At 39.3% G+C, this 16,799-nt stretch overlaps 1 protein-coding gene across 1 annotated transcript in view; it reads right to left on the bottom strand.

Moving 5' to 3' along the window:
- CHST8 (carbohydrate sulfotransferase 8) overlaps window positions 1-16,799 on the bottom strand; it is a 160,454-nt gene that overhangs the window by 105,023 nt on the left and 38,632 nt on the right. Inside the window, exon 2 of the mRNA XM_015874088.2 lies at window positions 13,871-14,094. Coding sequence (XP_015729574.1) covers window positions 13,871-13,979 — 109 coding nt within the window. The 5' untranslated portion in view covers window positions 13,980-14,094. The remainder of the gene's footprint in view (window positions 1-13,870; window positions 14,095-16,799) is intronic.

Below are 16,799 nucleotides of genomic sequence, written 5' to 3'. Positions count from 1 at the left end.
CTGTACTCACAGACTGGCTGCTTGGCATCTCTAAGCATCCTGCGTCTGGGTTGTTTTTGTGTAAGGAATGTTGACAAATGCAGCTATGGGGGACCTGTACAAGACTGTGTGTGGATTGCCTCTAGAATAATATTTTGCTGGGGAGAAATCCCTACATTGTATCATCAATTGGTTATATTTTTAGAAGCTAATGAATTTTAAGTGAAAGATTCAATTCCTAGTGACAAGTATATACTGCATGATAATATCTTGTTCTAATAGTACCTACCAAGCCTCTTGTAGTAGTACGTGGCACATCATTTTGTTTGCCATGTCCAGAAAAAAGCATCTATCATAACCTTCAATTTTAGTGCCATCAAATAAAATTTCCAAATGCTAATTTCCCTGTATTGCATTCACCCTGGATTCTGCAAAGGCCAATGCAACTAATATGTAATTTGTAGTTTTGCTTCCTTCTTTGAAGCACCTGAGATAGGCTTTCCCATAATTACTATATTTTAAAATTGATATCTAATTTACCACCTATATTATTCTAATCACAGAAACAACTCTGTTTGCCTGCTGTATAATCATACTTTCACATTATTCAAAACCAGTTTTTATCTGGTGAACTTCTGACAATTTTTGCCTCAGTTTCAGACAGTTACTTAATTGTCTTGTTAACATGGATCATTTGATTTTATATCAGATTAAATTGCTGCCTCGATGGTTCATTTTTGCAAAATGCTGCGCTGACAGAAAGGTCCTGAGAATTTGAATGGATATATATCTTATTAAATGCAGATTTCATTAGCATATTATGTTAATATTCTTTTCAGTTCAATAAATCTGTGTGGCACTTAAAAAACTATTAGTTTCTCTATAAAGCTTTGGATAAACATTGTGAGGTTATATCTTGGAGTTCATTAGTCTTTATCCGTGTGTTTTAGCATATATTAGTTTACATATATATTTCAGTATAAACAGGATGTTGGCTTTTGAAAATAGCCTCCTGTGGGCAGGTGCTCACTCAGCTGTGGTGCAACATGTGGTCATCTCTCCTACAGTGCAGCTGATGGTTGTTGGGCATTGGCTGGTTTACTGCTGTACGTGTTTAATGATGTTATTTTGTTTAGGACTAGATTGCTTCAGGAAGGGTTTGTATCTTTATCTTAATAGAGTCACAGGATCCTTAGATTTGGAAGGGACCTTAAAAGTCATGTAGTCCAACTCCCTTGCAATGAATGGGGATGCGCACAGCAAAATCAGGTTGCCCAGGGCCTGATGAAGCCTCCAGGGATGGGGCATGAACCACATATCTGGGCAACCTGTTCCACTGCCTCACCATCCTCACTGTTAATGACTTTTTTCTTACATCCAACCTTAAGCTTGAAGCCTTTCCAATTAGAAAAAAAACAAAACAAAAAATGATCTGAAATGCATTAAGTTCAGAGAATGCAAAGAGTAAAACTAGAAAACTTTCTTTCTCCTCAGTATAAATAACCTACATGGCAAATTTGATTTGAAGAAGCACTGTGTTGCATTCCCTGCCTCTGGGAGTCCTGCAGGTATTGCTGGCCTGTCAGCTTGCATCTGACACTGACACCGCAGTGCCCGCTGCCAGGACAGAGAGGGAGGCTGCTGTTATTGCTGCTTCTGTGCTGAGGGGGAGAAAACCCTGTCGTCCTTGGGATCCAGTCTTGCCCAGAGAACTGTGTGATAATTAAACCTGTGGCAGAGAAAACGAACCAGCGAAATCAATCCATTATCTTCAGTGAGTTCATTAGGCACTACCTAGGCCTACTGCTAAGGGAGAGGGAATGTTTTAACACTGTAAGATAAACCAGTGTGAAGAGAGAACACAACTGGAAAATGCAGTGTAGAGTGTACAGCTCTTCCTGGGTGCTTCGTGGGGGTGTTTTCTGCCAGGCCTGGCCTCCCAAGAGCTCCCAGCTGTGAGGTGAGGGCTGTGGTGGTGGCTGAGCTCTGCTGCTTTCTGCCCCTGCTCTTCAGCTGCTGTGGGACTCTGAGTTCTGTCTGTGGCAGCGGCCCTAGCAAGAATTATCCCCATCTGTTCCTGTTTCGAAGAGAGTTGGCTTCAGCTATGGAAGAGTGTGTTTATTTATTTGTCGATACCAATTTTCTCCTCATTGTGATAGAGGAACACCGTCAGAAAAAATGACTTGTGGCCTTCTATGCCTGAACGAGCCCTCCAGGCTGCCTGCTGCTGCATCCCTCAGACTCTGCAGGCTGTGGAGAAGGTGGGCACAGCAAGACACAGCCATGCCTTCACAAGATCTGTGTGAAGTTACTGCCAAAGGAAGTTTCAGCTTGTTAGATGAAGGAAATACAGTGACAGACTCATGTAACGAGGCTAAGAAAATGCAGTCATTACATGCAACTGATCTAGTGTGCACTTAGGATTTCCTTTTCCCAAGGTAAGCCTTTAACTCTGGGCACCTTCTCTGTTGAGACAGGAGATGGTAAATATTTTGCCACTGGTAAGGCCCGTGTCGGTGTGCTTGCTTCTAAGTAATTGCAAGAATATGGTTTTCTTGCTAATTAAAGTTGTTCGCATAGCAAATGGGGTTCCTCTTGGAATATTAGCTATCTGCCCTTAAATTTTTTCACATCAGTGGTTAGTTACTAAAAGGGCAGAAAAGGTGGGCACCATGAAGATTAAAATATTCAGAATTCCTGAAATGCAGCATCAGCAGTTCATTGTGAAACATCTTCTGTTATAATCATTACTATCTGTTTGTGGTGGTATGGAGGGCTGCAATCAAAGCGGGCTGAATGCTGTAAAAATTCATATAAATGCACCTCTCTGAACTCAGCAGGAGGCAGAGTTTGCCTCACACTCCCTAATTTGAGGAATTTGAAATCTAATTAATGTTACATTGCAACAAAAGTATAGAAGCACTGAGACAGATGTGTGCTTTTGCTGTGCAAGGCAGCTACAGGGCTGGAATAGACAGTTTCAGATGAGCAAAGGTGAAGGAGGACAACAGTGTGCAGTCTGCCATGTTGCTAAGAGGGAGACTGCAGCCTGCTCAGCCCTGCTCCTGAGGCTATATTATGTGAGACATTTAAAAGTCATAGTTCTTTTTCCTTAGCAAAAAATGTAATAATCAAAATATGCAGTGGAGCCAGTGCTGTATCCGTTTCTCCTCAGATCTCTGCAGTAAACAGGGCAGGCTTTGGCTTTGCTCAAAATCATTTGGAGCGAAAAGGAGACTCTTCTGCACACTTGGAATGGGTGATGGTGATGGCACAGCCAAGACTAATATAAAGAGAAAATCAAGTTCAATTCAGCCTTTGAAGTTAGAGAGGAAAAAGAGTAAAATTCACTCTTCTGTGCTGCAGGTCTCCCCTTCCTAATCTGTGATTTCACAGAAGAATGAAATTGTGCCACCAAGCTCCTTTCAGGAATTGCCCTTGGCTTATTAACTTGCTTTATGTGTTGTCCAGTTTCTGGGGGAAAAGTCTGTTTTGTGTGGATGGTATTATTTTAGAAGGTGTCTCAGTTAATTATTGTCTACTGGAACATCACCTAGGATATGTTCTTTTTCTGTCATGCAGCTGAATACTCATGCATTTAAAGGTAACTCTTCCATAGTTCATTAAATTGTGTTGCGGTGAACTTATCTCCACTGGGTCTCAATTAAGAAATGAAGCCAGTGCCTTTAGAGGAAAAGGCAGAGAACAATCAGAATATACTGAATATATAATTTGATCTCTAGAAATAAGCAAGAGGAAAAATACGGTTGGCAAATGTTAAGACAGTAAGAAGGTGTTGGCTCTCACAGTTTTGTGTACAGAGGCTGGATCTGATTAGATCATTACTGTACAAGAGAAGCATTTAATGCTTTTAAAAATTTAAGTTCTAAGTTCGTTAACTACTGTGAATTTAATGTAGCAAATATTCTCTTTCCTTACCACTTCCTCTCTCTCCATTTTAGTTCCCCTGGGAATTTCAGACACACTGATTCTGTGCCTATTGTCTATTAACATTAATTATAAAACTGCAGTGAATTTTGTGTTACGTTCTAATTTAATTAAGCATTTTTGCTCTAGCAGTAATTTGATTTCCCTTTTTAGTGTTTAAAATATGTAGCAAAACTGGTCTCTGGATTTCATTTCTACAAAAAAACCAAAACAACTCCAACCCTTCAAACTCATAAACTTCATTAAATAATTTCAAATATGAAGAACAGTGAAGGCAGTGATATCAGTGTTTCTATCTCATACCTCCTTCACTACCATTCTTTGTGTGCTGTACACACCTTTGTTCTTTTTTTTTCTGTTTCTCTCCCACTTATGTGTTCTTCTTTGCTAGTGGTGGAAGGCTGTTATAATGGTTTGCTAATGGTTCATTTTATTTTTCTCCTACTAAGTATGAGTAATTCCAGGAGCCATTCTGAGGTATTTACTGCAGTGCAGATAGTGGTGAGAAATGCCTATGGAGGAGACAATACCATTGCTGGTTTAACATGGACTGAACACATCATCACTGTATATGAGTTAAACAATTCCTGGCTTCATACTTTCTCCATGAACTTAATTCTCTTCAATAGCTTGAAAATGAGCAGCTTATAGATGCAGAATGGCTGGAATTTTAATTAGGTTGTGACTTAAGGATGCCTCCTGTTTCCAAGTTACTAACATCTCTTGAGCTAAATGAATAGGTCAAGTCTCATCTTAACAGCTTATAGAAAATCTCTTGATTGGTTTGCAGTATTAATTTTGGCCATTCCCTGTGTTTCTCCATGCCCATTTAAGTGAACTTATTGTCTGAGGTACCCATGTTTGTTCTGGCATTCTGAATCCCAGCCCTGTTCAAGTTGACCAAAGTATTCAAGAAAAAATTTAAACAATTATGATGAACAAAGTAAAAGTAAAAATGAGCACAGAATTGCTTTACTCTGCTTGGCACTGTACAAAAATTGTAGTATCTGCCTGAAAGTATATACATGTACTTTTGTGGCTACTTGAATACCTACCTTTTCATTTGTTTACAGATGAGTAATGAGAGGAATTTGTTTTGTTCTGTGAGATAAGCATCATCATGCTTATCCTAGCAGCTGCATGCACAATTAGGAGGACCCAATTAAAGCTGCATTCAGTTTGCACAAAGCGACGGTGATTGCTGTCTATAATTTCTCCTGTGGTTTGACTTATAGGCATTATACTCCACAGAACTTTATTAACAAATAAACTCAAGTCAAACAAGTCAAGAAAAGAAAACCAAACAACAACCAAAACAATCTGAGAAACAGTATATAGGATCTTGGCCACTGTGCACTACATACAGCTTGAAAAAAGGAGCCACTTCCACCCTTTCAAACAGCCAGCATGCAAACTTCAAGTTTCCTGTGCTTAGGTTTGTAGGGTTTCTCCCCCTGGCAACAAGAGTAAGTACGTGTCTGTCTTCTCTGTTTCCATGTAAGTGGGACTGAAAGTCAGGCAATCACTACAGCAGGTGCAGGGCATCCCAAGATGCCTGAGAATTTAAGCCTAAAATAATTCTAAAGCTAAATATACCTTCGTTTTTTCCAAGCAATATTTATGTCATCATTACATAGATCCCAGTGCTGGGCTTTGTGTAACTGGCGTATCATTGTGCTAAATGGAAAGCTTGGATGGGGCTTTCAGCAGCCTCATCTAGTGGAGGGTGCTCCTTCCCATGGTGGCGGTTTGGAACTAGCACTTTAAGGTCCTTTCCAAGCCAAACTATTCTATGATTCCATGAAAGAGACATGTAGAGAAATAGAATATATGAGCAGGGCATTGGAGCAGTTTCATTCATAACCTTTGCTCCTCTTTTTCCTCATAAAGCTGTTCAGTTCCCAGTGCTCCATTAGGGGGCTTAACATCCCTTGATGTTCTCCCAGCCCATGCACTGCTCATTGTGTACACGCATACATACAGGGTAGTATAGCATGTTTTGCTTTCATAAAGTAGGGATATCCAAAGTCTGTAGACACTGATCGATTGGCTAATGTGCTACAAAGAGTAAACATCATATAGCCAGTCCCTACAAAGATTTTTATGATAAAGTGTTCAGTTTACAATTAAAAAGCAAAAACAGAAGCCCAACAAGTCTCAATTTCTGTAGGTATGAACAGCCAATGGGTAGCAAATCTGACAAAAAAGAGGGAAAGAGCATGTCTGAATTGTCTTAATATGTAGAGGTTCTACTTAATCATAGTTCTCCTTAAGTAGCTAAAAGCAAAAAGGGACAAAAATGGGACCTCATTCTATGTGATGCAAAATATCTGATTCTCAGACAGCAAAGCACTTCAGGTGTCTGAGGAGACCGAATAGTCAATCCACTTGGTTGGTTCTAAAGTGCTTTACTGCTGTAGGATAGGACCTATACAGAGCATGACTTAAATCATTTAATCACCTTACATGTGTTAAGTGGTGACAGATCCAAAACCAATCACTTACTTTCAAAAGTAATTATACCATTAATTCAGAAACATGATAATGATGCCCACAAGAAGTTGTTTGACTTTTTATGCTCTTGTAGGTAACTGACAGTTTTGATGCTGATACACCAAGAAAGCCATAATAGAGAAGAAAGCCACCTTTAATTTCAAGCTTCACTAGAATTGTGAGAGGAAAATTAATGTTTACTAAATGAAAAAGGATGATTTTACTGGAGAGAAGGAGTTTTCTTTAAGCTTTTAGGGGAACATTATTAACTTTGAGGAATGGAAATGTACACAGTATATTATAAAACATTTTTTAATCACACAAAATTTAGAAAATCCAGAAAGTATTTTAAATTTACCTAAGCTCCTCACAGTGTATCAGGTTTTAAAAAGCAAGCAAACCAAAAGCTTTCTACTACCAATACCTTTCCTATGGAAACTTAGATATAGCTTCATATCCAAGTGAGTGTTTAGAGGTGATATGAGGGTCTGTTGATCAACTTTTGCCCATTTCTGTACTGCTCCTGCAAATTTCTCAGGGAATCTCGGAAGCATACAGGCTTTGCTCCCTTGGAATGTACTTTCATAAAGCTGCCATTCTTGGAGTCTTCTGACATATCCCAGTGCTGCTGAGTTTTGCCTGTGATATGTTGCCAAGTGCCATGAACGAATGCAGCTCTAAGATGGCAGGTCACTTTTTATTTTGCCAGACGCAACAAAGAAGTGTCAACTTCTGACATTTTTTTAAAGTAGGCTTGAAAAGAACTATCAAACCTTTTTTTTAACCAGTCAGTATCTGAGAATACATACTCACAGAAATAGGGGGGATAAGGAAATTTGTGGAAGTGGGAACTGTACTGTATTATGTGAGTCTGATTTAGCACTGCATCATTCTGGTTTTATACTGATAAATACACTTGGGATTAGGTGACAGGGACTTTATGCCATCAAATAAATGGGTACTGGATATGAGCTCAGGCAACTAATGTGTGTGCAGCACTGCAGTGGGATTATAACTGCTGCCAGTCACAGGTCTGTGGGATAATCTTGCAGTCTAAATGCTTTGGTCTTGCATTTTTGTTGCAGGATCTTGCAGTCTTTAGGTACGTTCAGTTCCCTGCAGAAGCCCCCTGTGTAGTAGGGAATAGAAGCATTTAGCTGGCGACTTGCCTGGCTTAACACAATAACATGCAATGTCTGAGCAGTAGCACAGGACAGAAAGAACCACAGAAGCCTTACATCCCAATTGCACAGGCAATTGGGTCAGCCTCTGGGGAAGCACTATGGTTGACAGGAATTACTGGTTTTGGAAATGGTGGCCTGCAAGTTATAGCTGAGAGCTGTATTTGCTTTAAAGGACATCACTATTGACTATTCAGCTGTTGAAACCATGTTAACATAAACTTTAAAAAAAAAAAATAAAAGGAGGGAGAAAAAGAATCAAAAAGGTTATGAGTTGATATAGGGCACATTAACAAATGCTTGATTTTTCGTGAACCTGCCAAGGAGATGGCATAGTCACAAAAACAAGGAAAAGTGGTATAGAAGACAATCTTTACATGTTATATGTGATAAAACAGGTGATAAGTGATTGCTTTCAGCACTGAACTCCATTTCTCTTGAACAGGACTCCACTGTCAGCATGGTGTCTTTTGTAACCATCTGGACAGCATTTGATTCCCCTTCACTGTTAGACTGATGAAGCTGCTGCCAGCACATCCCAATTTTCAAAATAGCCAGGCTCACAGTTAGTCTAAAACACAACCATTTCAAGCAACAGAAAAGAGAGTGTCAAATTCAGCGTATCCAACTCAGAAGACCACATTTCCATCTCAACTGCCTTCCCTCAGTAGAAAAGGAGATCATTTCCTTTTACTCCCAACAACTGCTAGGATCTAATCTCCCTACAGGCACATTCCTTTCTAGAGAAGTTCAGAGGATGTGACTGCTCTTAAGCTTGTGGAATCCAGCCTTACACAATTAACAGTAGAGCACTCGTGCCTGACAAGTGCATCACCAGGGCCCACCTGCCTCCTGTACCAAATTCTTTTGTTCTCTGTTTCTGCTGGTTCTGTTAGTTGAGATGCAGAGTAAATGGCTCTCAGTTCATAAAGACAAGCAAGTTATAAATTGTCGGAAAATTACTTCTGAAATTATACATCACTGCCAGTTCATTTTCAATTGTGTTTTTAAAAAAGTTTCCAGTATAAAAAACAAGTGGTACATTGTGCACTAGGAAAGTGTTATGCAAATTTGTTGCTAACGTAGAGATGTGTATATGCCTGTAATTTGTGACTAGGAAGTTGTATGTGCTCTGAATAAGTAACTAAGGAAAAATCAGTTCAGATATAATACTGGTGTTTAAGGCTACTGCATTATACAGAAGACTTATGCACTGTTGCTCTCTTGTGCCATCAGGTTTGCTATAGCGCTGATGTGCAGGCCTTTCTGACTGTCATCTCTCCTTCTTTCCCCATCCCAACATACCCTTGGTAAAGCAGAAAATAAAGGGGATTGACAGCATTATGTTCAGAATTGGTAAATGAGGGAAAGAGAGCAATCTCTGCAGAATCCAAGTCAGATGAGTTTCAGGCGTAGTTATATTCCTGCTTGACTTTCAAATGCTGGTACAGAGTGCAAACCCATTTCTATTCTACTCTCTGTTTTCACTCTTTTTGGAGTTTCAAACTTGCAACATTTAAGATGTGGAAAATCCTCTTACCAGCTCCCATGGGAATGTGCATCTGTATATATTCACCTTAAAAGTTTTAACTGAAAGCTTAGAGGTTTTTGAAGTCAGAAACCATATGGCTAAAACAACAAAAAAAGAGTAAGCATTAACTGTTTCCCACAGACTTAATCACCTCATAGGGAGTAATTTGCTGTCTGAGTGCAGGTTTACAGAAATATTAATGTTCTTTTTCATTTGGCTATATTTTCTATAACAAAAGTAGATACCATTTTCAAATATCCTTTTGTTTCTGGCTGAAGTGTGCAGAGTGTGTTCCTAAGTACACTTAGATGTATTGTATCCATGATGCATACGGGAAGCAGTTCTTTATGATTCGTGACTCCACACTTTGTATTCAAGACCACATGCCAGCCCATAGACTGTCAGTTCTGCAGCTCTGGAGTTCCCATAGGTGTTAGAAATCCAGCACTGAGCTGTCAAGATGCCTTCAGCCTCTAGACTCTTCTTTCACTACTGATTTTATTTGTCCCAGTAATCCCTTCTTGTACCACCCAAATTCAGCTATTGCAAATCCTAGTTCTTCATAGTGTTGGCGATCTCAAACACTGCACTGGCCCAGAACAAAGCTATGAAGACCCTCATTCGTCCAACCAATTCGTCAATCCTAAGAGAGAGGGACTACGTCTCTATGCCTTGGTAGCCACAGGGTCTGGACAAGCCCCTTGCTGGCTGGAAATGATTCCACCACAAGTGCAGCAGTGCAGTGGTTGAACATTTACTTGCTGTAAAGTTCTTGCATGCTTAATATACTATCAAGGAAAGGAGATTTTTACTTGCAAGAATTGCTTGTGTTAGGGTAGGAATGTATGTATTAAGTTTTCCTTGTGCACCATGTGCAAATGTATTTAACTTTATTCCTTCCCCCCTCCCCCAGTGGTTTTTTTTTTACTGTCTCCATTTAAGCGAAGTTTTACACACATATACAGGACAGCGTTACATTTTGGTATGATGTAACACTGTATCTCATTCATTTCACTGCTGAACCCCCTCTCCTGCTTCACCCTTCGTTCTTCATAATAACAGTACTCTCCATGGAAGCCCAGAAAACGTCTGTTTTAAGTGAAGTTATTGTCCTTTAATGACCATAGGAATATCCACGGCAGTTTATATATTGGCTTGGGAAATCTGTTCTGCCCACCCTAAATAGCCGTCTGTCATAAATATATCTGCTCAGATTGATACACTTTATATAAATAAAACTGTACAGGCAGAATGGTTGTCAATCAGCAAGGAAGGCTCTACGCCCACTATCCAGAGCGTATATACTTTGTAAGCATTGGTTTCCAACAGATAAATGTAATCAAGGTTTATATGCTCACAGAAGCCAACAGGATGGGATTGTTTCACTCGAAAGATCAGAAGAAAATTGTAACTAATGTTGTGGAAAATTACTTTGGTATTGCTTTCTCAGTACAGCATCACAATTAGGTAGCAATGTGAAGCACAGGGAAAGAATAAATGAATAGTAACAAATCAACACAAACAGCTACTGTCAGGAGTACTTTGCTCAGTGAAAGTAATGTAAGCATTACTTAAAGTTTTATGACTGTGGATTTTATACTGGTTTAAGTAGTACATCAAGGTCTCACCATCGTGCTCACTAGGACTAAAACAATCAGGAGCAATTTCCGGAACAGACAGATAAAGCTGAAGTACCAAAGTATTTTTATTAATCTTGTTTCATAAGTTGTACTGTCTTAAATTAAAGATGACTGAATGTACTAACAGTGAAAAATGCCCTTTTGGACAACACAAACTCTCCTATGGTGCTTTTCAGTGCAAAAGAAACATTATTGACTTTTCTGTAGCTTTCCTCAGAAGATTCTAACCCCTGCAAATGCACTTTGCTGCACAGTAACTATGTGGGAAATGCAAAACCAAAGGCTAATCCAATAAAGCTCTGCCATGCAAAATCTGTTGTCCTAAGTAGCTTAATGACACATGCATTTTTTCAATTCTATTGAGGCAGCAATCAGACAAGCAAATTATAGCAGTATCTGCTCTCCATTAGAAAAGGACCCCTTTGAGGAGAAATGCTCTGATGAGGGGAAGGGAAGCATCCTTTTCAGCACACCAAAACGTCTCTTGTGATTGACAGGTTTTCACAGGAGGCTGTCTGGCAATGAAATATGTCTGCTCTCTTTGTAATGAGGTGAATGACTGTTTTTTCCTATGTCCTTTATGCTTCCTAGTATGTTTTAGTGATAACTGGTATCATTTTCAGAAGGAGCAGAGGTGAGGAGTTTCAGAGTCCACCATGAGCTGAAAGCACTTAACGCACGTGAAAATCAGCCAAACAGAAATAAGAGTAATTGTATGGAGCACCTTTTACTCAACGGTGCAGTCTGATTCCTGTTAACATAAATTGTAATTGAATGTGAGAATTGAGCAATTGATCGCACACCTTTGGCAGCAACAGTGTTGCTGGGCTGTTCATTTTGTAGCTATGAAGAACCCTACTGACAGCTACTGAATACATCAAGGAGTGCAGCAGGGAGGGAAGGGAAGAGGACCTCAGTTCAAACTTGCTGTTATTTAAATGTGCTTGGATGTCCCACTCAAAAGTTACATCCTCTATAATAATTTACAGTATATTGCACTCAGCAGTTCAAGAGGTATGTGACTGAGAATCGAGCTCAGGAATTACTGTTCTCTTTGGCTTCTTGTCAAACATTCAGACAGAAGGATGCTGTTAGTGCTTGGGGAGGGGAACTAAGTGACCTACAGAAAGGAAACTTCAGGGATTGCAAGTTAGGTAAAAGTGACTAGTGAGGGCAGGATGGGGGGAGAAGGGGAACAGGATAAAAGTCTTTAGGAAAACCAGTGAAAACTGTTCAGAGAACAGGGTAGCTATTGCGCAGAAATATATTTTAAGTCCTAGGGACTGTCTGACCAGGAGTGCTACTTTGTCTTAGAAAAGGAATTTGATTCACCATCACAGCAGATCTAGATGGGGCAACTGGACCATTGCCTGCTTCTGCCAGGGGTTTCCAACCCACCAGGTTAGCATGAGGCTTTTGGTAATAGCATTTAAAGTATAAAAGAGGAAACGATCCTTTCCTTGTCCTAAATCCTTGGGGGTTTGGGCCCCTGCAGTTACTGAAGGAGATATGATCACAACCTATAGGATGTGGTTATGGTACAACCACACCAAATATGTGGCCAATAACAGTATGAGGGAGAGTCTGTTTTCAGCATAAAACACATTTATTAAGTGGAAAGGCAGGCCCTGCACAGTGTGCACCTCAATAGTAGAGATATCTCGGTGATTTCTCTCTACTATGCATTTTGTGCAATCACCATTTGGGGCATAAATTGTATAAGCTGCTCCTGTGAGCTTGTATGGCTAATTTGGGATGTGTAATTTCTGATTTTTTTTTTATTTTCCTATTAACATACAGAGCTCATAGCAGAACTGATTCCAAATGAATATGCACAGTACTGTCAGTTTTAATCTGTAAATTATTTTGCATCTAAGTATACAAAAACAAATTAGAACAGAACTGAAGTGACTGGTTAATTCTCTGCTTTCTGTGACACATTGATGATTCATTATATCTACAGTTTCAGCTGAGTGTCTGCTTTCAAAATCAGTGTGCAAATAGACTAACTAATCAACATGTTAAAGTATAGATTGTTTAGTGACATGGAAGTAAGTGCTTAATGAATCTGGGCACAGATTTAAATAAATCAGCACATAACGTAAGGACTTCTGTTAAAGCGTACTGTAATTTTGTATTTGGGTTCAGCTGCTTTAAAAATGTTACTAATATTTTATCTTGAAAATATACACAGTCACCTTGACTGTGCAATGAAATCGTCAGTTAAATAGACTTTTTATAAAGCACGTATTCAGTCAGAGGAGAATTTCAGTGCATATATGAGCAAACACAATGACTGAACCTCTGCGCATAGGAGTATTATTATGAGCTGAAATAACGGTGCTGACATTTGTCTAGGCTCTAAACCAGCCTTCATGGCAGCCTTAGTCAAAGAAAAAGTGACTGTAAGGAAATCAAGGGAAGTCTTGTGCATTTTCACACTTCTTACATGCGCACTGTTTAAAAGGAAACCACTACTTCAGCCTGTAGTTTTCAAGTTTTCACATGAATGTGGGGTGGGTTTTTTTTTGGCATTTTACAGTTTAAAGTTAGTAACATGAAAATATGGCATACTTAAGAATGGAAACTGAAATATGTAATAGAAGTTATGCACATTAAAGGAATACATCTTCAAATATTTTAAGCTTCTTACATGACTTATTTTATGCATCTCTTATCTTGCATCTCTATGAAACACTGAATATATAAGGACTATATGCAAGGAAGGGTGTGCTCAGAGTTGAACTTTGACAGAATTTCTCAATTCCAGATTTGCAGTGGTATAACTGGCAGCAGAAGTCAGTCCCCACTTTAGCAGACAATTAACTTCATCCAGCTGGACCCAGTACACCTTGGCAAAGATTTCTGCATAATCAGTCAATTGTTTCTTGGATCTGCTTTTTATGCAAACTCTTTTTTTCTTTCTTTCTTTTTCTTTTTTGTGGTCAATTAACCTCAAAATAGCCTTTATTAAAGAGATAAATAAAAGTACATACCTGTGTTCAAGCAACCTCTGTGGAAAATGTAAACATGTTAAGGGTACAAGAATAAAACATTGAACATGTAAGAGTGAGTTAACTAGAAACAGGAATGCTAACCTGGTGTCTGCTGATGAACTATTTCTTCTGGATCTTGCAGGTGAATGAAGACAACAAGCCCAGCTGCTCCAAACAGCAAGATGAAGGAGAACATACATGTCAGCCTCATAATTATTGTTCTCAGATCAATCCAGTTTGGACTCAGGAAAAGAACTGCATGCAATCTTCAGAGCATCCTTCACTCATAGTCCCGTCCTCTCGTCTGGAATTCTGGCATTATATACCTACAAAAGGTAAAGCAAAACCCTCTAAAACTTAACACACAGAACATATATTGTTTAAGGTACGTTAGTTGATTGAAGTTCTTTTTTAGATCAAACAACTGATTTTTTTAGTATTTCTTTGGTAAGTTAATTGCAGTCATCCAGTCAATTCCAGCCCTATCAGTTTGTCTTTGGTTATATGTCACTGTTTTTAACATGTTGAAAGTACAATGCAGAACATCATCAGAAATATAACTTGGGAAAAACGATCATGCCATGACTGTAATTTGCTGAGAAATCCTCTTAATAGTTTCCTTTCTTTGAGTGAACTGTACGTCACTTTTTATTTTGCACTGATTAAGCGATGTGAAAACCATGAAGTGAGGTAATGTGGGGAAAAAAGATTACACGTGCAGCACCTTGCATGTCAAACATGAGGAGAGTGACCAGCAACTGGCAGTTGCCTACTACTTCAGCCTAGAGGAAAATAGTTGTAGTAGAGTGGGGCACTGCAGGTTGCTACACAGCCTGTTGGAAAAGCTCCATGGGCATATTGTTTTCCAAAGAGAAATGCTGGTCACGGTGCTTGGGCCACCTTTCAGGGGACTACATAAAGCAGCAGTAGGCAGAGTGCATGGAGTGAGCTGGCTGGCTGCAGGAACACTGGACACTGGAGCTGCTGCCTCTCTTCCCCAGGGAACCATGAGCAGATTTCTGGGCTCGGTTCTGCAGTTCTCACGGCTGGCTCTAATACTTGCAGTTATGTGCCATTTCAGGGAAAAAGCAGCAGCACTAGTCAGTCCCAGATGGGCACCGTGTGTGTGATGCTAAACCTCTGACTGCACACAGTCCTAAGGCAAATACTTCATTTTAAGCACACAAATAGTCCCACTGGAACCAGTACCCATTCTGGTAAGAGTTAAGGAGTGAATAGATGAAAGAATGTGAACAGCAACAACAACAACAACAAAAATACATTAGTAGTGCCAGTTGCTGTATTAATAAAAAGAAATGCTTTTGCCATGCAAGTGTGCTGGCCATACATTTTTTTGGTAACATGTGGTAAGGTCCATTAAAGTGCAGGCACTGAAACTGGTTCCCATCAAACATGACCACATATCTTATCATCAGAGTATTTAACACAAGGACCCCGGCTGGAGAACAGCAACAGATTGCTGGAGTCACTTTGCTTTTATTGTATTTCTAATTGGAAATGTGAGCAGGTGTAAAGGGTTCTGAAGGTAGTCTTTATTTACAGAAGAGGTTTTAGGTACAGAAAGCTTGTGTTACATTAGCCTGCAGGGAGGATGGGTTGTGGAAAGGTGATGATTCAAAGTAATTATTCCAGGAAAAATCTTTAGATTTCTTGATATGCCTGGAACATTTGGTGTTAGAGGCAACTTCATTTGCTTTTCATGGTTTCCATGGCTGATTTTAATTCTCTGCAGGGTATTTGTTTTCTAAATTTCTAAAATGCACCAAAAAAGAATACCATTTTTATAGTTCCAGTGAAGTCATTTTTGGAACTGACTGATAAGGTTATCTAGTGGCAACTATGTTTGTTTATTCAGTGTGTAAAGCAGCCAGAGGTAGGCTTGAGGCCAGGAACATTGATGGATGCTTGTATCTTATATGAATGCTAAGCATCACTATGTTCTGTCTATACATAGGCAAATGCAGCTTTACTGTCTGTTAAAAATGATGGCAGAGGTTAACTGCATATTTTTAATTATTTTTCCCTTTATTAAAAGTAAAAACAAAAGAAAATGAAACTACATTTTTCAGCACTAGCAAAACTGAACCCATGTAGGTGCTAGCATAACTCCATCTATATGTGTTACATGCATGTGGATGCATGGATGGTTTTTTTTGCACATATATTTACTACATATATACATTTTAATAATCAAAACTAACTATAAAGCTCCAGTGGAGCCAGACTAGGGAAAGATTAGCCTTCAGAGCAACTGTGTTATAATTCCAACCACTGCTGTTATGTGCAAGCAATTAGGGAACATGAACAACTCTGCGTTGAGTTTACTGCAGGAGGTGTCCGTACTAAATAGTTAGAGGTTTGGATAAATGGGTACTTAGGACCACATGACCCGTGGCAAGGCTGGTACGACACCAAAATCAGAGCATCATTCTGTAAAACCACGCAGTCAGCGCTTTCTAGGAATTGTGTTTAGCTCCCTGATGTAAACATTTACCTTTTTCTAACCTACTTACACTCTCTGAATGCCCATGGGGAGGAGAATTCTACTACCCCGATTATACAGGAAAGGAATGAAGTAAATTTCTTGCCCAAGATTATACAGGAAGGCCATGAAGAAGCAGGGAATTGAAGTGTCTCCTAGCCCTGAGCTGGAGTCAGCAGTGCTGCTCCTCTGCTGGCAATGTGAACTGGCAAGAAATGCATGATCATAATTTGAAAGACGGTCCCTTAAAACATCCATTCCCGAATAACTATGTTTTTATTTGCGTAATGATGAGTTTCAGGTCATTTTTTGAATGAATTATACCCTTGAGCAAATAATGGGCTTCTAAAACAATTATTATTAGCTTAAAATGCTAAACCATTTTCACTTTGTGATTTGTTGAAATGTTTTTGTTTGAAGTAAAGGCAATATCAAGAAAGAAGGTCCCTAGCCAGTTCTTAATTAGTGCAAGAAATGCTACAGTAGCAGTTTTTAACAGTTATGTTTACATTATTCCATATCCTATAG

This window comes from Coturnix japonica, chromosome 11 (genome assembly GCF_001577835.2).
Source record: "Coturnix japonica isolate 7356 chromosome 11, Coturnix japonica 2.1, whole genome shotgun sequence".
Taxonomy (NCBI): Eukaryota; Metazoa; Chordata; class Aves; order Galliformes; family Phasianidae; genus Coturnix; species Coturnix japonica.
Note: the sequence above shows the minus strand (reverse complement) of the source record. Positions and strands in the feature narration are given on the sequence as shown.